The sequence below is a fragment of the Hevea brasiliensis genome, chromosome 5 (genome assembly GCF_030052815.1).
Source record: "Hevea brasiliensis isolate MT/VB/25A 57/8 chromosome 5, ASM3005281v1, whole genome shotgun sequence".
In the NCBI taxonomy this organism is placed as follows: Eukaryota; Viridiplantae; Streptophyta; class Magnoliopsida; order Malpighiales; family Euphorbiaceae; genus Hevea; species Hevea brasiliensis.
In genome coordinates, this window is record NC_079497.1 from 8,248,584 (window position 1) to 8,274,276 (window position 25,693).

At 34.6% G+C, this 25,693-nt stretch overlaps 2 protein-coding genes across 3 annotated transcripts; one reads left to right on the top strand and one right to left on the bottom strand.

Annotated features, from left to right (window-relative positions):
- The first annotated feature begins 1,193 nt into the window (after positions 1-1,193).
- Positions 1,194-2,540, top strand: LOC110644521 (signal recognition particle 43 kDa protein, chloroplastic). Its single transcript, XM_021797336.2, has one exon. It carries the CDS (start codon positions 1,348-1,350, stop codon positions 2,470-2,472), a length of 1,125 nt encoding a protein of 374 aa, XP_021653028.2. The 5' UTR covers positions 1,194-1,347; the 3' UTR covers positions 2,473-2,540.
- A 646-nt stretch (positions 2,541-3,186) lies between these two features.
- Positions 3,187-9,280, bottom strand: LOC131179891 (sucrose nonfermenting 4-like protein). Of its 2 annotated transcripts, none has more exons than XM_058146827.1 (13): positions 8,426-9,280; positions 8,174-8,261; positions 7,090-7,266; positions 6,523-6,594; positions 6,357-6,416; positions 6,050-6,139; positions 5,121-5,255; positions 4,581-4,725; positions 4,340-4,513; positions 4,153-4,216; positions 4,001-4,070; positions 3,640-3,757; positions 3,187-3,534 (listed from the first exon to the last, which is right to left on the bottom strand). In XM_058146827.1, exons 1-13 carry the CDS (start codon positions 8,533-8,535, stop codon positions 3,443-3,445), a joined length of 1,395 nt encoding a protein of 464 aa, XP_058002810.1. In that variant the 5' UTR covers positions 8,536-9,280; the 3' UTR covers positions 3,187-3,442. The 2 variants fall into 2 exon arrangements, with proteins under 2 accessions (XP_058002810.1, XP_058002809.1); XM_058146826.1 differs by having other exon boundaries at positions 6,523-6,630; positions 8,426-9,278.
- Between the last annotated feature and the right edge of the window lie 16,413 nt (positions 9,281-25,693).

Below are 25,693 nucleotides of genomic sequence, written 5' to 3' on the forward strand. Positions count from 1 at the left end.
GTCTTGTGTTACCTCCCGGAGATGTTGGGCTCAGTTGAAAGGTTTGAAAAATGTTCTTTTTAGCTGTGGCTTCTCTTACTTTGGTGGGATATGGCTTTTGGCAGAAGGATCTTTTTTTCTAGTTTTCGGTGTTTTCTCCGGCCATGCTTCCTGATGACGCACATCCATTTTGTTCATCCTGAGCTACTACACTGGAGTTTAGGTCTAAGGTTCGGCTGATTTATGGGCCTGTTGCTGGGTCTAGCTGTTTGGGCAGGGGGCTTAGCTTGCATGCCTGGCCTCATAAATGAATTTGTGCAACTTTGTTTAATGTACGTTCATACAATGAATTGCAATTAAAGAAAAAAAAAAAAAAAAAAAAAATATATATATATATATATATATATATATATATATATATATATGTGGCAGCTTCTCATTTTAACTTTGCGGTATGTTATGATAATTTAATTTAAAATAAAATAAAATTATTTTATTAAAAAGAATGGTATAACGAAATTTGATGATTTATCTCATTAAATTTTATAAAATAATATTTTTTAAAAATAATTAATTATAAAAATTTATTAATTTCAAAAAAAATAAAATTTTTTTAACATTTTAAATTATCATATTTTTTAAAATATCTTAAATTTTAATTAAACGTGAAAAACTAAATAAGTATATTTATTTAATTTTATTTATAATATTTTTTAATATTATTAAAAATATATTATATGCACTTTTTATGTGAAAAACTTTATTTTTTTACTAAATTAATAATTTTTTATAATTAATTATTTTATGAAAAAATATTATTTTATAAATATTTAATAAGGTGAATTATAAAATTTTATTAAATTATCTTATTTTTTTAACAAAATAATTTTATTTTATTTTAAATCAATTAACAATAGAACACATCATTATTACATTATTCATATATTATAATTATATTTAAAATTAAAATTAAAATTAAAATCAAATAAATAAAATTAAAACTAAAATGTTAAAAATACACTGACCTAAAGTCAAAATATTAAAAAATAAAACTAAAATTATATCCAAATTTTAATTCAATTTTGATCTGTATGCAGGGCTTAAACTAAGACCTAACATCCTAATCAGCAATGTGTTTCGAAGTGAAAAGGTGAAATAATGGATGAAGGAAAAAAATTTATTATTATTATTAAACTACTTACGTGGACATAGAAAATCAACGGCTTCGTCTCCTATCCATAAACTGGATGGGATTTCTTATCCTAAACTCTGTCTCTGTCTCTCTCAAAATTGCAGGCTGCCAACAACTCTCCATTGAAAAATTCAGTCCCCTCTGTACCCCTTGCTCTCCATTAGCAAACCATCTCCATGGAGAGTAGTCTCTTTGCTAATCAATGTCTTTCTCGTCTCAAACTTTCTCCCAATCTCAAAATCCCTTCTTCTCCTTTCTTTTCCCATCAATTTCCAAACCTCAAAACACCCCATGTCAATTATAAGCCCTCCTTTACTCTCTTTGCCATCCAAAATCAAGAAACACAGAACCCACTTCAAGAAAACACCACCACCACTAACGCTGCCCAAGATGACGAGTCCTTCGGCGAAGTTAGCAAGATTATTGGCAGCAGAGCCCTCCAAGGCGGCACCGGCATGGAGTACTTGATAGAATGGAAAGATGGCCATGCACCTTCATGGGTACCATTTGATTACATTGCCAAAGATGTGGTCGCCGAGTATGAAACTCCATGGTGGACCGCAGCTAAAAAAGCCGACGAGCCTGCTCTCAGCCGAATTCTCAACGCTGATGATGGACGTGATGTCGATGCTGTCGACAGTTACGGCCGTACCGCTTTACTTTTCGTATCCGGTCTCGGCTCCGAAGCTTGTGTTAAGCTCCTAGCCGAAGCTGGGGCGAATTTGAACCACCGCGACAACAGTGGCGGCTTAACGGCTCTTCACATGGCTGCCGGATACGTGCAGCCGGGTGTGGTTAAGTTGCTAATCGATCTCGGGGCGGATCCTGAAGTGCAAGACGATCGAGGATTGACACCGTTGGAATTGGCTAAAGAAATTCTGAAAGTGACTCCAAAAGGCAACCCAGTGCAATTTGCAAGAAGATTGGGGCTAGAAAATGTAATAAAAATTCTAGACGAGGAAATATTCGAGTACGCGGAGGTGCAGGAGATATTGGAGAGGAGAGGGAAGGGCGATAAGGTGGAGTATTTGGTCAAATGGAAGGACGGTAGTAATAATGAGTGGGTGAAAGGCCAGTTCATCGGCGAGGATTTAGTGAAGGATTTTGAGGGAGGACTAGAGTATGCTGTAGCAGAGGGAGTGATGGGTAAGAGAGTTGGCGATGATGGGAAGAATGAGTATCTTGTAAAGTGGACGGATATTGATGAGGCCACGTGGGAGCCGGAAGAGAATGTAGATCCTGATTTGATCAAGGAGTATGCTGAGGCCCAGTTAAGCAAGGATGGGAATGGAACTCCTTGATTCCTAAGGTGTAATTTTTAAGATTGGAAATTTTCAATGAAACGAATGGAATTGTTTCTTGAATTCTACATTTGGATTTTTGCCTAAAAAGAAGGGAGAGGGAAACCAAAATATTACTCAATTTGAACAATGAAAACTGCAAAAATTTTTCAAGTTAGGGAGGTGATGTGATGTCAGGGAGGCAAAACTTGATCTGGTCTACTGATCAATTTTTCTTTATTTCATCTCGAGACTTTCTTCTCACTCTATATCCCTGTAACCTATTTTATACAGTAACATATAACTATTTTTTATTAAAAAATAATTTATTTTTTATATTTAAATATTATAATTTTAGAAAAAGCATAAATACAACTTATATTTTAATTATGTTTTATTTTTTAATAAATAAATTTATATTATATACTAATATTGATCAACAAAGATTCAAGAAATAAGCAGGTCTAGATTGACTGAAAAATTTGTATTCTTTCTTCATATGCTGTCATCGACGTGATTCAAAAATTAATCCTCTTATGATAAAGATAAGCGGGTAGATTGAAAACAAAAATAGATGACGTATCTAAGGTGAGGCATATCAATCACAAGAGCAATGCTGCAGTAAAAAAGAATAAGAAACTGAAAATGAAACAACCACCCATCATTTTTACGCACCGCCCGCCAACAGTATGCAGCGCCACTTGCAGTTTACTGCACTTTAAGCCTCATTTTCAGTTATCACTAAAACATGACAGCTGCTCAAGCAGCACAATTGAGTTGATAATAATTGGGCTGTAAGGGGAAAATTTGAATCCTCACAATTTACAAATTCTTTCATGCTCTCTGAATTTTCTACCCTAAAAGAGGAGTGGCTTAGAAGCACGGGGCCCTTCCAATCAAAGAGACTTTACAGAACAAATAGGAAAGAAATGTGCCATCTTTAGTGTTTAAATAGCATATGCTTCCATGAAGATCATGGCCAACATCTAGGCTAACCAAGCAGGAAACTGAACACATCACTCAATGAGATGATCCCTTGTACACGCTTGCTACCAGCCTCCACAATCAAAAGTCTCCTAACACCTGAAAGCAACAAAGAAATTACTGAAAATTGTACCTGAAAAGTATTGCAACTCCATTTAATTAAAGTAAACAACAAATAAAAGGCTAAATTAGTATTAGAAGCACCAGGGTTTGCCAATCGCTCCATCACTTTGTGTAGAGGATCGGATCCCAAACACATCTGACATCTCTGTCCATTGTAGAATCCATATGGTGTATTTGCATCTTGTCCCAACTGCAATGCCTGGTAGAATAGGGGAAGGCAGACCACTAGAATGAGTTCTCTATCGTGCACATGTACTAATAATGAAAAGAAATGCAGTTATTGTTCATGTTACTTCCAATGTTATAAATGTTTTCCTGACTTAATTCTACCTTTCACATAAGGTGGTTTGTGCAGGCTCTGAGTAGGTTTAAGCCATTCAAGAATGTCTGTAAAATTGCATGATAATGAAGTCATACAAGGAAACAAAATTCTGAAAATTACCTCATGAATACTGATTTCATCAAGATGAATCTGCGCATAGGCTTTGTCTTTTGCCAAAGCAGTGATATCACTATCAAGAAAATAACAAAAAGGTGTCACTGGCTTACCTGTACATCAATAAACATGGAGGCAAAGAAAACAAGGAAATTTACCTTCTTGAGTATATGTCCAAGAGTGAATCATTGTCATCCACAATTGGTATTGAACTGACTTCAGCTGCAACAAACCATATAAGGTAAAGAAACATGTTGTATCACATCAGCTAGAGAGAGAGAGAGAGAGAGAGAGAGAGAGAGAGAGACTTCTGAAGTTCTGATATGCTATCTTTAAGTGAATTACCCTGAACTAAAAGAGATAGGGCATCACCAAGAGAAGCATTTGGTCGCAACATAGCAAATGGCCGTATATTTGATTCCCCAATTTTTGGAACCCATGTACCTAGAGGAATTGTACAAATAGGTTGTTGAAGAACAGGCAACGAGCTAGCAGAGTGCCTAAAGTGCCTGCATATACCTGGAATTTAGGTCCATGTGTTAGCAAACATGTTATATAACCCAAGCAATAAAGCAAGCAAGCTTACATTTTAATATTCCTGACAGAGAAGCAAGATGTAGTAGCTGGGGAAATGAACCATCCGGTGAAGAAGTATGAATAATGGGAATCGTCGATATTTTGTTTTGCAAAATTTTCAATGCAACATCTTTCAAAGAATCATGTGGCCCAGCCTGCATATTACTGGAGTTGTTGATAATAATCTAGTGATAAAACAGATTGCAAATACCAGACACGAAGGACGAACTACAAAAAAGCCTGTCTCAAGCAATTCATTTGTCCCATCAAATCCATAAACTTAATTACAAATGTATGCCATAGCCTACTGTCTAAAATGAGCAGTTCAGACCAAATGGAGCATAATTATTGAAACCAGCTATCTCGTTTATGTCCTTGAAAACAACATGCACACCAATTGCTTATTTGCAGATGATCACATGCATATGAGAATAATTTACAGTACTTCAAGCCTTAATCATGTAAGATGCAGAAAAAATAACAAAGCAAAGGAGATGGATCTGTTTTGTTATCCTGATTATGTTGGCAAGGAATCTTTGATGCGACTTACATCGATGAGATGCCAAGGATGTGCTCTCCCATTGCCATTAATTTGTCTGTTAAGATATAATTTTCCTTCCTTCCAAGCTGATATAGTATGTGTCTCTAATTCTTCCTCCGTCAAATTAGATCCATTATTTCCAAGCTGAAATTCATGGCTTTTATAAATGTCAAAAACCTCCAGAAAGACAAATGGGGACATGTACAACAAAACAGATTGATATTCCTGTAAAACTCTATCTTCGCATCTTGTAAGGAGTCAAGGAGACATGTAGTGCAAGTTCAACAAGTGTTGATATGCAAGCATGAGGACTATGTACAGGCTTATGTTGCCAACTGAATGCCAGAAAATCTTTGGTAATGAAAGCATGAAAAGAACAAAAAGAAAACTATTACGTATTCAACTTTTAACCATTCTTCCTTTGATCTTGTAAAACATGAACTGCATCATTTAGACATGTGGAGCTGTAAGCCAACTGACCAAACCTTTTGAAGAATCTTTGCATGTATGGCCAATATAAAGATGAATTCTTTAGTGATTCTTCATAGCAGATGAATATATGACATCTTATCCAAAAGCGAACTACAGAGAGAGATGATACTGTAAACTGCACTTTGATTGTCAAATAAACATGAATGTTCATGAGGCAAATGGTTAAAAATAGCTCTATTTGTTTTGCATTCTTTTTGGGGTGTAGTTCCTTTCTAACTATAAATATAAGCAGAGAAGATAATAGGCCATATATAACCACTGAAAAAAGCACTGCAAACCTTAGTAGAGCTATAGTTTGGTACCAAGATATACATCTTTCCAAAGTAAATTATTACTTTCCAAATTCTTCTCATATCAATAAATTCTTTTAAGAATACAAACTACAATTTTCCTTGAAAGTCATCGTAGAATATGTTAGCACTGGAAAAGAGTGGCAAAATACACACCTCCCTCAGAATCAAGATGAAGTCCAATGCACTAAGAACTCCAACAAACTGGCCCTTTAAAAAGTCCCAGAGAGGAGCTAGAGGTACACGCTGAAAGCATATTAAATCAGAAAATATGAAAAACTGAGACAATATCGGCAACATATATATGTTGCAAAAAAATAAAAGAATTGAAGAGAGGATTAAACATGGAAAGTCGGTCATATATAAGATTCTGAGGCACTTAAGGTTCAATTCATGTGAACAAGAACATGTGCTTTTTTGCTCATTTTGAATTAATATCTGTCTGCATAAAGTGGAGATTCACCTGTTCATGGAGAATATGGAACGCTTGCTTAACCGGTAAATTAACATCCAAGGCAATAACCTATAACATTAATACAATGAGAAAGAGATCAGCACACCAAAGTGAAGTAGTTGAACCCAAATGAATGACTACATAAATAGCACTGAAGAAGGTAAAGCATTCAAACCTTGCCTGACTCGGGAAGCAGCTCATATGCGGTATGCATGGACAAAAATGCAGAAATACGGTGACGAGAAACCTGCAAATCAGCTTCTGATACCCTTGAGATTGCTTCCTGAGAAGCATAACCAGATAATTTGACCAAATTTATAATACATAGAAAGAGAGAAATAGAACTACAATTGCAAAAGAGTCCATCTATTTTAACTGACTGCTGGGCAGAACTAGTCTTTTTTTTATTACATATCTGATCCTCTATTTTCTTGCTTCTGCCCCTCCTTTTTCCTATTTAAAGATTCATGTTCCTCCGAGAAAATCTACTCTCATGATATTCATGAAGACATGGCATGTCTAGAATGAACCATGTATACATAGATAATGAACAAGATACTGAAAATGACGGAAGCATGGAAAGTATAATAGATTTACACCATTCCAAAAGGAAGGATTACTTAATTCTTGTTACAGAGATAAGAAAGAAGCAATATTTGAAAAATGATTATGAATAATCCGAAATCAGGATGATGAGATAATGGGGCTTGATGCCCAGCTAGAAATTTAATTAGACGATTACCGAATGTGAAAAGGCATCATCCAGCTCCATATTAGATCCAGATGTCTCAAGATCAAAAACTGAAGGATCCACATACAGTTCCATGGGTACGAAAACAGTATTTACTACCCCGTAATTCCCACTTACAGAACGCTGATGCTCATCATGCCGCCATTCTCCGTCAACAAAAAACTTGTACTACATTTAAATGGACAGAAAAATCTGAATGTCAGGAATTAACATCTCATTGTTGCATTAAACATCAATTAGCAGGTCAATAAGGGAATTAAAAAAAAAAATATCGAAATGTAATGTTTTTAACATTCAGTCCTTAACAATCACTAACAATGTATTGAAAAGGAAAATCCAATAAAAGTTAAAGAAAGTCCAACGTTTTCTAGCTGTCCAAATATAATGTAGGTCTGAAACACGCTGGAACTCTTAGAAACAAAAAATAAATTATATTTCTTTTGAGAACAATGTTGGGTAATAACCATATATATATATATATATATATATATATATATATATATATATATATATATATATATTGTATTGATAACCTAAACTTGAACAAACGTTGCTTACTGATATTAGAGATAGCCTCTATGACTAGGAATGGAATACATGGAGGATTTAAGGCACAACAAGATAGTTTTATCAAGGGAAACAATATGAGAAGTCCTGAGTCCTAGATCATTTAGTTCCTTTGCGTAATATAATTTCTTTATTGTTCTGACCAAAGAAGAGGAATAAGTTGCATAATGAGTGGCATTCTCCAAAGCTAGACATAGTAATTTTCTTTATTCTTCTTTCCTTTTTTTTTTTCTCTTATGCGCAAGAATCTATGGGCTGTGACTATTAAGAAGTTGCATTTTGCACTCTGTCCATGTGTCCTCTTTGATAATCATAGATGTTAACTAGCATACTGCATATATATATAACATGCATATAATAAACACCAGAACTGCAGGGCGCCAAATGTGCAATGAAAATATTTCAAATAATACCACTTACCATGACATTAAATACTTATAGCTCTTAATAATGCGTTGGCAAGCTAAGTTGAGTATGATAATAATATCAAGCGTAGCACCTAACTAACCTGATGATGTCCCGGTGTTAAGCTCCAAATAACTTGGAACACAGTCGGGCACCCCTCCATTGGGGACATAGGTATGTGTTCAGTCCAACTGTTCAAATTACAATTCCATTCAAAAGCGCCATCAAACATCCAATCCACACTATTAAATAACAAAGAACTAGGGAGAAAAAAAACCATTTATGCGTTCACTAGTGAGAAATCAATCCTTGTAAGTAATTCAAAAACCAGAATTTGGTCCATCTAGTGACTCACCCAGTGAAAGAGCCGCTGAGAAACACACTCCTCCCTCCGTAAGGCCACACAAAGCGCATAGGAACGACTCCAGTATTATCATGGCCAGTAGCTGCACCAGAACCAAACATTTCCCTCCCAAAATAATTTATATAAATATGCTGGACAATCAATACCAATCCACAAATACCAATTATGCAAAACCCCTCAACTTGCCAAAAACAGAACCTCCAAATCAACTGATTGTTATCATTTGCATTTCTTCATCTCTCAACCTCTTCAACAATAATAATTAGGCAAATAATAAAACAATTAATAGGGATCCTCCACACTCTAGCAGAGGACCCCTTACCGGTTACACATGCAGAGTCACCAAATCAAAGCCAACCCCTAAAAAACCCAAAAAATTATCAAACCCAAACCGTTATCAATCTCCTTGTCATCATTCAACAAAAAAAAAATACTGAATTTGAGCTCCAAATTCAGTAATTCCCAACATGCAACACCGACCACACACAAATTCCGCCAATCTCAGCTCCTTATGATCAGCAATTCAAACCCAAAAGTCAACAAATCATACAACAATGAAAATCCCAGCAAAAATCAGTAGAACCTCAGTTGACGGTTTTGATCCGGTCCAAAAGAAACAGAATTTTAGAGGTGAATGGAATCTAGGAACCCAAGACAATGAACACTGGGCATAGAATTGAGTGAGGAGACAGTTGGGTTAGTAGTAATTTAACGGAAATTGGGGACGATAGTGAAAACCCTAATTGTGATAGAGGCGAGATTAAAGGGAAATTGACATTGTATTGCCGGATCTCAAAAGTGATTCTCTGTGGGGTTTTTTTTTTTTTTTTTTTTTTAGCGAAGAGAATCTGACCAATTAACACCGGAAAATAAAACGGAACACAAACTACCAAAAAATAAATAATTTTTTAAAAGAAAAAAGCGCAAGGGAAATTGATGATCGCGGTCAAATCAGACACAGCGGTTAAATCCATGTGCCAGGCCATTTAATCGGTGGGTTGGATTTTAAATTGAATTTAATTTTAAAATTAAATAATTTAAAGTATATTTTTATGATTTGAATTAATAAAATTAAAATTAAATTAAATTTTTAAAAAAAATCGAATTATAGACCAAAATTTCTCCAAATCCTTGCTTTTTAAGAATTAAAAAAACAAAAGGCCCTTTAGGAAGGATGAATCCCGAATCGACGAGATGAGGAGACGAGGCACATGCAATGGAGAATCGATGAAACAAGGCATAACAGAGCAACAAGGATGTGCCGCGAGAGAGTCGGTTTACAATTAAAATCAGATGGGAATTAAACTGAAATTTATCAAATTGGTCTTTAACTCGAACTACAATTGAATCGAAATGCTTCGGGTTAAATTGCTTTTTTATTTAAAAAATTATAAAAAAAATTTAAATAAAATAGACTATTCAAATTGGACCTACATCAAATTGAAATCAAAACTAAAATTTTAGAGATTCATGATTTTTGAAGGGTTCAAACCAGCCCTGATTTACATAAAAGTTATGCCTATTGATTAGACTCGAGTAGGTGTAAGTCTTGTTTAACGTTGAGTTTCAGAACTTAAAATTATTTTTTTAAATAAAAATATTATTTTAAATATTATTGATAAAAATAATTTGAAAAAAATTATTTTATTATTTTAATATTTTTATAATTAAAATTAATTAAATTTAATTTTTAATTATTTTTTAATAATTTTTTAATTAATATATTTAAAAAATAATTTCTCACCGATAATTTTAACAATAATATCAAATAAACCCAAGGAGGGAGAGCAGAGAATCTAAGAGAGTTGCCATTAAGCAGTTGGACAGAGACAATAGAAGATATGTGGGGATGCAATGTAGAAAAAAAAATGTGGTTTAGGTTGAGGCTCTTTGGCATTGGCGGATGCAACGTTGAAAATAGGAATCAATTGAACTTTCTTTTTCTTGAAAATTGTTTTTATATATACATATTTATTTTTATATATTGACCCTAATAAATTTATTTATTGAAATTTTTTTTTAATAAAAATTAAAATTAATTGAGATAAAAAAAAATATGTTATATATTAAAAAATTTATATATTTTTAAAATTTTACTGTAATTTTTTTAATAATAAATTTTATCAAAATAAAATTATATAATTATATATATGATAAATTGATTAATAATTTTAATTATTTATATAAAGATATACATTTGATAGCGTTAATAAGGATGTAGCTTTAAAGGTATTAAATTTTATAGATTTTAATTATTAGATATTAATATTATATTTTTAATATTTTATAATATTTTATTATTTATTTTCTTTAATTTGATCCGTAAATTTTTTTTCTAGATTCTCCACTGATATTTAGTGCAAGAAGAGGTTGAGCTTTGGGAAATGGACTTGAATTTTATATAACATCAAATACAAGAAGCCCATTTCAATTGATTTGCTTATTTTTTTATAAAAAAATAATTAAATAAAAAAATTAAAATTTTCTAAAATTATTAACTGAAACAAATTATATATTTTAAAAAATAAATAAATAAATAAATCAAATAAAATCGACTCATTCAATTTTTCAATTTAAATAGTTTACTATGCACTCATATGGTTACATGTGTGTATATTATATGGAATATAAAGTTTTTTTTATGTAAAATTGTAATTATTATTAAAATTTAATAAATTATTTAAACATTTTAAATTTTTATATTAATTTTATCACTAACATTAATGTTTGAACTGCTATTAAAAGATATTATCTTTAAAATGTTTATTAAAAATTTTTAAATTTTAATTTTAATTGTAATTTGATATATTTTGTTTATAAAACTTTTAAAAAAATATATTTTAACATTATCTTAAAGGTGTTAAAAAGAAAAAAAAAAGTTGTTTCAAACTAATTTTTTAGCTTCTCAAGCACTATTCTAAATGGAGTTTTTATTGTTATATTTTCTCTTTTTATTTGTGTTTAACTATTTTTTGTTTATATCCATCACTATTTATTATTTTTATTGAGATAGATAAAATATATAAATTAACTTTTAAACTATTTAGAAAAAAAGGTTGAGTAGTGGTGAAAAAATTGAGGCAAATTCATCAACCAGTGATTGATCATTTAAATCTCATATATATTGTGGAATATGCGTGAATATGAGTTATATGATAACATAAATTTCGTTAAAATTATCATGATTTTAAATGCGAATCATTTTTGTTATTAATTTTTATCTCCGAAAAAAAAAAAAAGAAGAAGTTGAGTATATCTATAAATTTCATTTTTACCCATTACATTCTTTACTTTTTATTTTTACCTATTACTTTTTTTTTTTTTTCTGGTTGGAAAGAAGTTTAGGAGAGAAAAGGCTCTCTCAATTTAGTTAAGGACATAACACTAACTTTATTGCAAAATCATAGTAAAAAAACTCAAAACTTTAATTTAATAAGAACACTTATTGAATTTTGCTAATTAAATTAATTCTTGTTGGTTTTTAATTTTTATTTTTATAATCAATATACATAATTTTTCTCGGGCATTAAAAGTATGCATTATTCGGTTATAATAGAATAACCTAAACGATGAAATTAAGTTATTTCAATAAGAATAAGTTTAGTTTAATTAAGTTTTTAATTAGTAATAATAAAATTTCAGTGTCACGATCCAACATATGGGCCGGACCGGCACTAGGACCTAGGCCAGCCTAAAGCCCCCAAGACTCGTAGTAAGACTAACTATTCCTCAACCAAACTCTAAGGCCCATTTGAGCCCAATTTCAAGAATTCAACCGGACAGAGGCCGGCCATAAAATGGACATTTTAATGGGGGATTTTTTACTCACCCGATCTGTAAACGCAATATATAATCAATTGGGGAGCTCAGCTCATCTTCTACATGCTCATAATAACATAAAGTCCAATGGGAGCTCAGCTCCCTCATCCAGTCCAGCATACGTGCATATAATAAGTTTATAGGTCCAACATGACAAATATATTACAGACCCAAATTAAATAAATATTTTTAACACATGCAAAAATTATAGGAGTTAACAGAATTATACAAACACTAATAAACGATCTGCGAAGAAGAAAAACAAGTTGACCACAACAATAATACTCCTATAGCCTGAAAAAAATAATGAATAGAAGTGAGCGTTCGACTCAGAGAGTAAAATATCAATTTTAACCATAATCTCTATAGCTATCTAAAGCTAATGCACATTGTAGAGTGAAATATAACATAGTCATAAGTTTCATACAAATCACATCAAAAAAGCAATTTGGAGCACTCACACACCCAACATTGTCAAATAATATATATATGGGAGGTGATCCCCTGTCACGACCCAACCTATGGGCCGGACCGGCACTAGGACCTGGGCCAGCCTAAAGCCCCCGAGGCTCGTAGTAAGCCTAACTGTTCATTAACCCAACTCTAAGGCCCATTTGGGCCCAATTTCAAGAAACCAACCGGACAGAGTCCGGCCATAAAGTGGACCTTTCAACGGGGAGTTTTTGACTCACCCGACCTGTAAACAAAATATATCATCAATTGGGGAGCTCAGCTCACCCTCCACATACTCATATCGGCATAAAAATAAAGGGGAGCTCAGCTTCCTCATCCAATCCATCAAACATGCATATAATTTTACAGGTCCACATGACAATTTATATTACAGACCCGAATCATTTAAATATTTCTAACACATGCGAAAATTCTAGGAGTAAATAAAATTACAAAACTATTGATAAACAACCTGCGAAGGAGAAAAGCAGGTTAACCACAATAAAATCCTCCTGTAGCCTAAGAAAAAATATTGAACAGGAGTGAGCGTTCGACTCAGAGAGTAAAATATCAATTTTAACCATAATCTCTATAACTATCTAGAACTAATGCAACCTGTGGAGTGAAATGCAACAACAACCATATTTTCACATCATAACAACAAAAAGGTAATTTGAAGCACTCACGCACCCTGTAACATCAATCATAATATATGGGAGCTGATCCCCTATACAGCTCTCTTAAATCCAACCTGGTGCCAGCGAAGAACTCAGCTCGGACTTCCACTTAATAACCAAATCGGGGTCCCAGCGAAGAACTCAAGCCGTGTCTACCCCGAAGGACCGGGTCCCAGCGAAGATCTCAAGCCGTGTCTACCCGTCCTATCCATAGTCCACACCACATCACACGCACGCCAACGCACGCACACTGCTCCAAATTACCACAACAACATCCATGGCACGCTAACAGTTATGAATGCAACATAAACCGTGCCTAGAGTTTAACTACATAAATATTTGCATATAAGTGATGCATGGGCATGCTTGAACATATAATAATATCGAAATTACAATTAAAATTAATATTTTACTCATAGACTTGACGGCAATCACTGTGGCGGCTGGGCGGAGGAAGAAGGTCATCGACTCACGACAATTATATTACAATTATTTAATACAAATGACCCAATACAAATCAAGAAAAGACCCAATACGTCCTAAGTCGTGGAAAATCCCAGAGTCTCCCCTTTACCTAGGACCTACCCAACCTGCAAAAGGGCTCAAAATACACTTCTATATCCATAATCCATATATCCACAACTCAATCACATCACACAGCCCCTCCTGGGCCCATCAAATCAATCATTCATCACAATATGTAAAATTTCAATTTAGTCCTTATAATTGATCATTTTTGCAAAAACTGCTCAAATAAGATCTAAAAATTATAAAACTCTGCCCCGCTGTCCTTAGAAATATTACTAAGCTATTGCAAAAAAAATCGTAATTTTCTAAGCTACCACGAATATTTTATGGATTTTTAATCCTATTTAAGCACTAGAAAATTACGAAAAAGCAAGGTTCGGGTTTACCTTTGCCGATTCCGACTTCGGGAACGCGCTCGAGACGTCTGACAATGGGGGGCTAGCCAAAACCTCGGTCCAATTCGGAGACTTTTCCGTAGCAGTGCTGCGGCGAAATTTGCGAACCGGACAAGCTGTCAATTTCCGAATTGAGGATACCTACACAAAGCCCAATAATAATATATAAAAATCGGGGTGTTACATTCTTCCCCTTACGTAGAAAATTCGTCCTCGAATTTTACACAAGCGAGAATAAAGTACATGATTACACATTGAGCAGATAAGGGTACTTGCTATGCATGTCCGTTCGACTCCAGTGCACTCTTCCACGATTGGCTCCTCCACAAAACCTTAACCATAGGGATCTGTTTTGATCTTAGTGTCTCACTTGGTAGTCCACTATGGCTACAGGTTGCTCTTCAAATGTCAAGTTCTCCTTTAGTTCTATTACATTCGACTGTAGTACATGAGAAGGATCGGGAATGTATTTCCTGAGCATAGAGATGTGAAACACGGGATGAATGTGAGAAAGGTTGGGTGGTAGCTCCAACCGGTAGGCAACTGCTCCAACTCTATCAGTAACCTCAAAAGGTCCAATATACCGAGGTGCCAACTTGCCCTTCTTTCCAAATCTCATGACTCCCTTCATTGGAGAAATCTTCAGGAATACATAATCGCCCACTGCAAACTCCACATCCCTCCGTCTGGGGTCTGCATAACTCTTATGCCTACTGAAAGCTATTTTCAGTCGTTCCCTGATTAAAGGAACTATCTCTGAAGTGTACTGCACTAGGTCTACATCATGCACCTTCGCTTCCCCCATTTCCGTCCAACACAGAGGAGACCTATACTTTCTTCCATATAGTGCCTCATAGGGTGGCATCCCTATACTGGAGTGATAACTGTTGTTGTAGGCAAACTCCACCAAAGCTAGCTGCTCAGAGCACCACGGGGATGCACGTAGCTCTACACAATAATCTCATGTCGATCATGTCTGCGACTACAGGCGGACATCGAGAACATTGTATAGTTACTACGATACGTCCTGACAGACTAGATCTCCTAATTTCTTATCTCTCATGAATCTTCTATTATCACAAACTTATTCTGACTGGGTCATCTACTGATGACTGCCAGTAGTGGTATCCTCATCCTTATCTAGGGCAACCGTACTTTTAAGACTCACTTTTATGTACTCGTGCCTTACACGAAATGGGCACACCATTTAAACCCATACTGACAAAAATATAACATTTCTTGGAGTACGTATCCTCATGATAGACCTCACATGTCTACTAACTCTATTTCACATTTACATGTACTCCACGAAAATCAAGACACTAAGCGAGGTAATCTTATATTTCAGAGGTATAACGTAGAATCTAGAAACAAAGAATTACAGGAAAAGACGAAACATAATGCTATACTCCGCATGTGACTCCTAGTAGACTCTTCCCAACACTTAGATAATTTTTCCCTATGAATCTGGAGCCTAAGTTCTGATACCACATTTGTCACGACCCAACCTATAGGCCGGACCGGCACTAGGACCTGGGCCAGCCTAAAGCCCCCGAGGCCCGTAGTAAGCCTAACTGTTCATTAACCCAACTCTAAGGCCCATTTGGGCCCAATTTCAAGAAACCAACCGGACAGAGTCCGGCCATAAAGTGGACCTTTCAACGGGGAGTTTTTGACTCACCCGACCTGTAAACAAAATATATCATCAATTGGGGAGCTCAGCTCACCCTCCACATACTCATATCGGCATAAAAATAAATGGGAGCTCAGCTCCCTCATCCAATCCATCAAACATGCATATAATTTTATAGGTCCACATGACAATTTATATTACAGACCCGAATCATTTAAATATTTCTAACACATGCGGAAATTCTAGGAGTAAATAAAATTACCAAACTATTGATAAACAACCTGCGAAGGAGAAAAGCAGGTTAACCACAATAAAATCCTCTTGTAGAATGATAAATATATTGAACACGAGTGAGCGTTCGACTCAGAGAGTAAAATATCAATTTTAACCATAATCTCTATAACTATCTAGAACTAATGCAACCTGTGGAGTGAAATGCAACAACAACCATATTTTCACATCATAACAACAAAAAGGTAATTTGAAGCACTCACGCACCCTGTAACATCAATCATAATATATGGGAGCTGATCCCCTATACAGCTCTCTTAAATCCAACCTGGTGCCAGCGAAGAACTCAGCTCGGACTTCCACTTAATAACCAAATCGGGGTCCCAGCGAAGAACTCAAGCCGTGTCTACCCCGAAGGACCAGGTCCCAGCGAAGATCTCAAGCCGTGTCTACCCGTCCTATCCATAGTCCACACCACATCACACGCACGCCAACGCACGCACACTGCTCCAAATTACCACAACAACATCCATGGCACGCTAACAGTTATGAATGCAACATAAATCGTGCCTAGAGTTTAACTACATAAATATTTGCATATAAGTGATGCATGGGCATGCTTGAACATATAATAATATCGAAATTACAATTAAAATTAATATTTTACTCACAGACTTGACGGCAATCACTGTGGCGGCTGGGCGGAGGAAGAAGGCTGTCCCGGCTCACCTGACAATTATATTACAATTATTTAATACAAATGACCCAATACAAATCAAGAAAAGACCCAATACGTCCTAAGTCGTGCCGAAAATCCGGCAGAGTCTCCCCTATACCTAGGACCTACCCAACCTGCAAAAGGGCTCAAAATACACTTCTATATCCATAATCCATATATCCACAACTCAATCACATCACACAGCCCCTCCTGGGCCCATCAAATCAATCATTCATCACAATATGTAAAATTTCAATTTAGTCCTTATAATTGATCATTTTTGCAAAAACTGCTCAAATAAGATCTAAAAATTATAAAACTCTGCCCCGCTGTCCTTAGAAATATTACTAAGCTATTGCAAAAAAAATCGTAATTTTCTAAGCTACCACGAATATTTTATGGATTTTTAATCCTATTTAAGCACTAGAAAATTACGAAAAAGCAAGGTTCGGGTTTACCTTTGCCGATTCCGACTTCGGGAACGCGCTCGGGACGTCTGACAATGGGGGGGCTAGCCAAAACCTCGGTCCAATTCGGAGACTTTTCCGGTAACGGGTCTGTCTGGCCCGAAATTTGCAGACCCGGACAACTGTCGAATTTCCGCGAATTGAGGATACCTACACGAAGCCCAATAATAATATATAAAAAATCAGGGGTGTTACATTCTTCCCCCCTTACAGAAAATTCGTCCTCGAATTTTACACAAGGCAGAATAAAGTACATGATTACACATTGAACAGATAAGGGTACTTGCTATGCATGTCCCGTTCTGACTCCCAGGTGCACTCTTCCACTGATTGGCTCCTCCACAAAACCTTAACCATAGGGATCTGTTTTGATCTTAGCTGTCTCACTTGGTAGTCCACTATGGCTACAGGTTGCTCCTCAAATGTCAAGTTCTCCTTTAGTTCTATTACATCCGACTGTAGTACATGAGAAGGATCGGGAATGTATTTCCTGAGCATAGAGATGTGAAACACGGGATGAACGTGAGAAAGGTTGGGTGGTAGCTCCAACCAGTAGGCAACTGCTCCAACTCTATCAGTAACCTCAAAAGGTCCAATATACCGAGGTGCCAACTTGCCCTTCTTTCCAAATCTCATGACTCCCTTCATTGGAGAAATCTTCAGGAATACATAGTCGCCCACTGCAAACTCCACATCCCTCCGTCTGGGGTCTGCATAACTCTTCTGCCTACTGAAAGCTGTTTTCAGTCGTTCCCTGATTAAAGGAACTATCTCTGAAGTGTACTGCACTAGGTCTACATCATGCACCTTCGCTTCCCCCATTTCCGTCCAACACAGAGGAGACCTATACTTTCTTCCATATAGTGCCTCATAGGGTGGCATCCCTATACTGGAGTGATAACTGTTGTTGTAGGCAAACTCCACCAAAGCTAGCTGCTCAGAGCACCACGGGGATGCACGTAGCTCTACACAATAATCTCATGTCGGTACTGTAATCTGCAGCTTACAGAGCAGACATCGAGAACATTGTATAGTTACTACGATACGTCCTGACAGACTAGATCTCCTAATTTCTTATCTCTCATGAATCTTCTATTATCACAAACTTATTCTGACTGGGTCATCTACTGATGACTGCCAGTAGTGGTATCCTCATCCTTATCTAGGGCAACCGTACTTTTAAGACTCACTTTTATGTACTCGTGCCTTACACGAAATGGGCACACCATTTAAACCCATACTGACAAAAATATAACATTTCTTGGAGTACGTATCCTCATGATAGACCTCACATGTCTACTAACTCTATTTCACATTTCTGTGTACTCCACGAAAATCAAGACACTAACTGAGGTAATCTTATATTTCCCGAGGTATAACGTAGAATCTAGAAACAAAGAATTACAGGAAAAGACGAAACATAATGCTATACTCCGCATGTGACTCCTAGTAGACTCTTCCCAACACTTAGATAATTTTTCCCTATGAATCTGGAGCCTAAGCTCTGATACCACATTTGTCACGACCCAACCTATAGGCCGGACCGGCACTAGGACCTGGGCCAGCCTAAAGCCCCCGAGGCCCGTAGTAAGCCTAACTGTTCATTAACCCAACTCTAAGGCCCATTTGGGCCCAATTTCAAGAAACTAACCGGACAGAGTCCGGCCATAAAGTGGACCTTTCAACGGGGAGTTTTTTACTCACCCGACCTGTAAACAAAATATATCATCAATTGGGGAGCTCAGCTCACCCTCCACATACTCATATCGGCATAAAAATAAAGGGGAGCTCAGCTCCCTCATCCAATCCATCAAACATGCATATAATTTTACAGGTCCACATGACAATTTATATTACAAACCCGAATCATTTAAATATTTCTAACACATGCGGAAATTCTAGGAGTAAATAAAATTACAAAACTATTGATAAACAACCTGCGAAGGAGAAAAGCAGGTTAACCACAATAAAATCCTCCTGTAGCCTGAGAAAAAATATTGAACAGGAGTGAGCGTTCGACTCAGAGAGTAAAATATCAATTTTAACCATAATCTCTATAACTATCTAGAACTAATGCAACCTATGGAGTGAAATGCAACAACAACCATATTTTCACATCATAACAACAAAAAGGTAATTTGAAGCACTCACGCACCCTGTAACATCAATCATAATATATGGGAGCTGATCCCCTATACAGCTCTCTTAAATCCAACCTGGTGCCAGCGAAGAACTCAGCTCGGACTTCCACTTAATAACCAAATCGGGGTCCCAGCGAAGAACTCAAGCCGTGTCTACCCCGAAGGACCGGGTCCCAGCGAAGATCTCAAGCCGTGTCTACCCGTCCTATCCATAGTCCACACCACATCACACGCACGCCAACGCACGCACACTGCTCCAAATTACCACAACAACATCCATGGCACGCTAACAGTTATGAATGCAACATAAATCGTGCCTAGAGTTTAACTACATAAATATTTGCATATAAGTGATGCATGGGCATGCTTGAACATATAATAATATCGAAATTACAATTAAAATTAATATTTTACTCACAGACTTGATGGCAATCACTGTGGCGGCTGGGCGGAGGAAGAAGGCTGTCCCGGCTCACCTGACAATTATATTACAATTATTTAATACAAATGACCCAATACAAATCAAGAAAAGACCCAATACGTCCTAAGTCGTGCCGAAAATCCGGCAGAGTCTCCCCTATACCTAGGACCTACCCAACCTGCAAAAGGGCTCAAAACACACTTCTATATCCATAATCCATATATCCACAACTCAATCACATCACACAGCCCCTCCTGGGCCCATCAAATCAATCATTCATCACAATATGTAAAATTTCAATTTAGTCCTTATAATTGATCATTTTTGCAAAAACTGCTCACATAAGATCTAAAAATAATAAAACTACCTTTTGTCCTTAGAAATATTACTAAGCTATTGCAAAAAAAATCGTAATTTTCTAAGCTACCACGAATATTTTATGGATTTTTAATCCTATTTAAGCACTAGAAAATTACGAAAAAGCAAGGTTCGGGTTTACCTTTGCCGATTCCGACTTCGGGAACGCGCTCGGGACGTCTGACAATGGGGGGCTAGCCAAAACCTCGGTCCAATTCGGAGACTTTTCCAGAACGGTGCATGCGGCCCGAAATTTGCAGACCCGGACAACTGTCGAATTTCCGCGAATTGAGGATACCTACACGAAGCCCAATAATAATATATAAAAAATCAGGGGTGTTACATCCCCTATACAACCCTCTTAATCCAACCTCTGCCAACGAAGATCTCAAGCCGGACTTTCGCTTAATAAACCAAATACGGGGTCCCAGCGAAAAACTCAAGCCGTATCTACTCCGAAAGACTAGGTCTCAGCTAAGATCTCAAGCGGTGTCTACCCGTCTTGTCCATATCCAATACTATACCACACGCACGCCAACACACGCACATTGCTCCAAATTACCACAAACAACATCCATGGCACTTTAACAATTGTGAATGCAACATAAAATGTGCCTAGAGTTTAATTACATAGATATATACATATAAGTGATGCATGGGCATACTTGAATATATAATAATATTGAAATTACAATTAAAATTAATATTTTACTCACAGACTTAACCTCAGTCACTGTAGCGGTTAGGAGGAGGAGGAAAGCTGTCCCGGCTCACGTGACAATTTTATTACAATTATTTAGTACATTTGACTCAATACAACCTAAGAAAAGACAAAAAATATCCTAAGTCGTGCCAAAAATCTAATAGAGTCTCTCCTATACCTAAGACTTACCCAACCTGCAAAAGGGCTCAAAACGTACTTCTATATCCATAAATCATATACTCACAACTCAATCACATCACACAGCCCCTCCTAGGCCTATTCAAACAGTCATCAATCACAACATGTAAAATTATAGTTTAGTCGTCATAATTGATCATTTTGCAAAAATTACCCAAATAAGTTCTAAAAATTCTAAAACTTTGCCCGCGGTCCTTAGCATCATTACTAAGCTAATGCAAAAGGAATTATAATTTTATGAGCTACCACGAATATTTTATGAATTTTTAATCCAATTTAAGAACTAGAAAATTATGAAAAAGTAAGGTTTGAGTTTACCTATGTCGATTCCGACTACGGGGACGCGCTCGGGATGTTTGACAACGGTGGGGTAGCCAAAATCTCTATCCAATTCTAAGACTTTTTCAGCAGCCTATTTGTCTGGCCGAAAATTTACAGACCTGGGCAACCGTCGAATTTCCACGAATTGAAGGTACCTACAAGAAGCCCACAATACGGGGGTTAGTAAATAATTTTTACGAAATTTTCTAAGCTCATTTAGTACTCGGAAAAATACTACGAAGTTTCGTGGGACCCATCAAAAAACGGTATCGGAAAATTTCAAAATTTATATTGCCGCTAAGCTCTCGACGAGTTGAGCGCTCCGGTACTCTCTGTTTTCTCATGGGGTTCACGGTTTGAGAGAAATCTAGCCCAAAATTCGAAATGGGCTAAAACTGTCTGGACAAAAATTGGACAAACCGCTCAATGGATTTTAGTGTTCTTAGTGTCTATGGAAAGCTCTCGAGGTGTAGATGAGTTTAGACACAAGACCCGATTCAAACGGTGGTCGGATTAGCCGAATTTTGGCCGGAAAGCCGAAACGGTGCGCGCGCGCAAGGGGAGCTTCGCGCGTCGTTTCCAGCCGCCTGAAGTGTCGGCTGGCGGTGGGAAAGGGCTAGGGCGGCGCGCCGGCGAGGTGGGGAGGCAGCGGCGCAGCCTGGGGAGGAGGGAGGAGAGAGAAAACGGGAGAGAGAGAAAGGGCGATGGGAACGCGCCGGGGAGAAGAAAAATGAGAAGAAGGTCGGTCCGATTCGATCGGTCCAATCCGGTTCGGTTCGATTAGGCCGGTCTGATTCAATATTCAAAATTTTAAATTTTTACTCTGCCTTGAGATCGAAAATAAAGCCCAAAAATTCTGAAAAAATTCTAGAAAACTCAGAAAAAATTCATAGAATCCAAATATATTTTTAGTTTTGCCACATGGTCTTTAAATTAATTTTTAAAAATCATCAAAGTTTTATAATTTCGGAAAATCGAACCCGATTTCTAAAATTTGAAAACTTTCAAATAATGTTCTAAAATTTAAATAAAATAAAATATTAATATTTTCTCACAAAATAATAAATTTAAAAATTAGCGGTGTTACATTCAGTTATTAATTCGGTTATATTTGGTTTGGTAATTAAACTAATCGAAATAAATGAATTTTTATTAATTAATATATTAATTATAATTTTATTAATAATATATTATTTATAATTATTATTTTTATGATTTTATAATAATATTAAACTTCTAATTATTTTCTTATTAATATTAAATTATATTTATTGTTCTTTATAAATAAAAAATTATAAATATAGTTTTTAATATTTAATAAATTAATTAATAATATAAAATAAATCTTTTATTTTTTTAGTTAATTTGATTATAATTAATAATCAGTTAAATATTTTTAATTTGAATTAATTTTAATTTTAATTCAATTCAAATAATAAATTTAAATTAATTAATAATTTAATTAATTAAAAATTCTATTCGAATTATTTAATCGAATGCTCATCTTGACTAAGCCACCTCCGCCACTATTGACAAGCGAGAAGTGTTCTTTTTTAAGGAAGGGCGCCCATTAATAAAGTTGTTTCTCCGAATAAACACGCATCATCAATATTATTTGCCTTATTTTGAAAATTTAATTAATTTCTTAATTTATATTATGATTTATTTAATTTTTATAATTTTACCTTTAAAATTAATAAATCATTGAATAAATAAAATTTTAATTCATTTATCATACATATGATAATACAATAAAAATATTAGTATCACTTTTAATTTATTTAACTTATTAGTTTTCATCATATTTTTAGCTTTCAAATAATAATTTGTACCTATATTAATATTATTTAAATAATTATATCAAAATTTATATTAATTTACCTATGTATGCATAAGATTACCGAAATAATTTTATATTTAATAGGTTTATACTATAAAGTACAAATTAAAGTGACTAACACATCAAAATAAAATTTAGGGCTTTAGTAAAATTATTTTTCTTCAAATATTATGAATTATTTCAATTTTTTATTTCTTTTTCCTTAAATCATTGTCTTAATTATTTGATTTTAAATTTGAATTTAATAAAAAGATTATGTAAAATAAAAAATGCGAGCGTGTGTTTATTGATTAGTTTTATTCATTTAATGATTATATTAAAGATTTATTTAAAGACTTAGCAACAGCTAGAAAATCTACAGAAAATTATTTACTATATCTAAATTTAAATCTAATTAATATTCTCAAAATTTGAATTCATTTCAAATTTAATTAAAATTATTCTTAATTATCTAAACACGTAATTATTATTATTCAAAAATATTTAGACTCATTTAATTTTATATATTTTAATTAATAATTTAAATAAAAATTATTTTTATATATAATTTATATTTTAAAAATTTAATAATTTTATAAAATATTTAAATTTTATTTTATTAATAATAAAATATATAAAAATATGTAAATATTATTATAAAAAATATATATTTTATATTTAATTAAATATTTATATAAATAAATTAAAATAATAAATACTTAATATATAAAATTTAAATTAAATAAGTAAATCAATTATTACTAAAACTATGCTTATTGCCATCTCTAAATTCTATAATTGGCTCAATTTGAAGGGGGGGCAAAAGTGGAGAAAAAAGTGGGCTTGGGTGTGAAAATTTGTCCATGCGTTGTCAAAAAGAGTTATTCAAGTCATTAGGTCCGGTGGTTAGACGGCAAGAATAGACCTTTGATTAGGTCCCTGAATCCGAGATTCCAATCTCATGATTGGACCCTTTGATTTTTTTCCTTAGCAATGTCTCTCTGACAATCATTAATCGAAAGCAACTTTCACTTTTATTTATAGAACTTAATCAGACTCCATTATTATAAATTTAAAATAAAAAATATATAAAATTTATAAATTTAATAAATAAATTTTATTATTTATTTACTTATTTAATATTAATAATTTAATATAAATATCTCAAATATACATGAAAAATTAATACAAAACCAATTTAACGATTCATGCATTTCCATTTATAACTGATATAACTACATTAATTTCAACGCCCAACAACCCGCAACGTGCGTTCAGATAGTTTTTGTCAAACCCGAGAAGAAAACTGCAACTCAAAGAATTGGCAGTATGCATTATTATGAAACCAATGGCAGAGTTTCTATTGCTTTGAAAACTACAGGAGTTGAAATTATATATTTGGTTGACTAATTAAAACCAGTGAAATCATATCTCAAATTTAGAAAAAGAGTGATTCAAACATCAATGGGTCATTTTGGTCGTATAATATCAATTCCCTAGTCTTATTTGATCAATGTTGCTGCTACTTTATTAATTTTTTTTTTTTGAAAGATTTCCTTTGCAGAAGCTATACCCTCCCCATGTTTCCTGTTTCTGCAAGAAACTATCTCAGCAGCCGCTGCAAAAGCTAGCTGAGATCCTATTATAGATTTACTTCTTGTGCCTGTGACCAGATCCATATACATGCATAGGTATTCCAATTTTCAAAGTGGAGCAGTATCTAGCAGCAATGCATGACATGATCTACTAACTGGGACTGGATGAGAACCAACATCATTGGCTTTATTCAACTTTTCCTGCTTTTTTCTTCATTGTTTTCAAGTTATTAACTTACAGTCTGCACTTATTCAGCACTGAAAGCTAAAAAAGTACTGTACAAAATTTATGGTCACTTGGCAAAACAGAAATAGTACTACAGTTGTAGCAATGGTTTAACAAATAATTTAGGGTGGTAGTTGGCAAATTGTCACTAACGAGGGGCCCTTATTAATGGCAATGCAGGCACGAGCTTCGCTTCGCTATGTGTTACGATTGACGGGATTTTTCTTGGTCTGACCAAGACATGAAATCAAGTAGTTCCTACAAAAGATGGGACTAACAACGGATACAATACTTAAACTCTCAGTGACTCAGCTAAAAATTTCTAAAATTTAAATTTTATGAAAATTTTATTTTAAATTAAAATGTAAAAAATTATTTAAATTACGTTATGTAAATTATAATTCAAATTTTATGAAGATTGGAATTATGCGACCACCATAAATTGATATGATATCATTAAACCATCCCTTTAAATTGAACAAAATAATTTTTTTTTTTAAGAAAAGTAAAATAAAGAAAAATTCTAATTGCAAGTAACTTGGAGTAATCAAATCCTG

Excerpts from the sequence above, each read along its gene's own strand:
- LOC110644521 (XM_021797336.2), top strand. The coding sequence starts at position 1,348 with ATGGAGAGTAGTCTCTTTGCTAATCAATGTCTTTCTCGTCTCAAACTT.
- LOC131179891 (XM_058146826.1), bottom strand. The coding sequence starts at position 8,535 with ATGTTTGGTTCTGGTGCAGCTACTGGCCATGATAATACTGGAGTCGTT. Across the intron at positions 7,267-8,173 it reads TAACACCGGGACATCATCAG|TACAAGTTTTTTGTTGACGG; the intron begins GTTAGTTAGGTG and ends ATTTAAATGTAG. Across the intron at positions 4,726-5,120 it reads ATCCTTGGCATCTCATCGAT|GCTGGGCCACATGATTCTTT; the intron begins GTAAGTCGCATC and ends AGTAATATGCAG.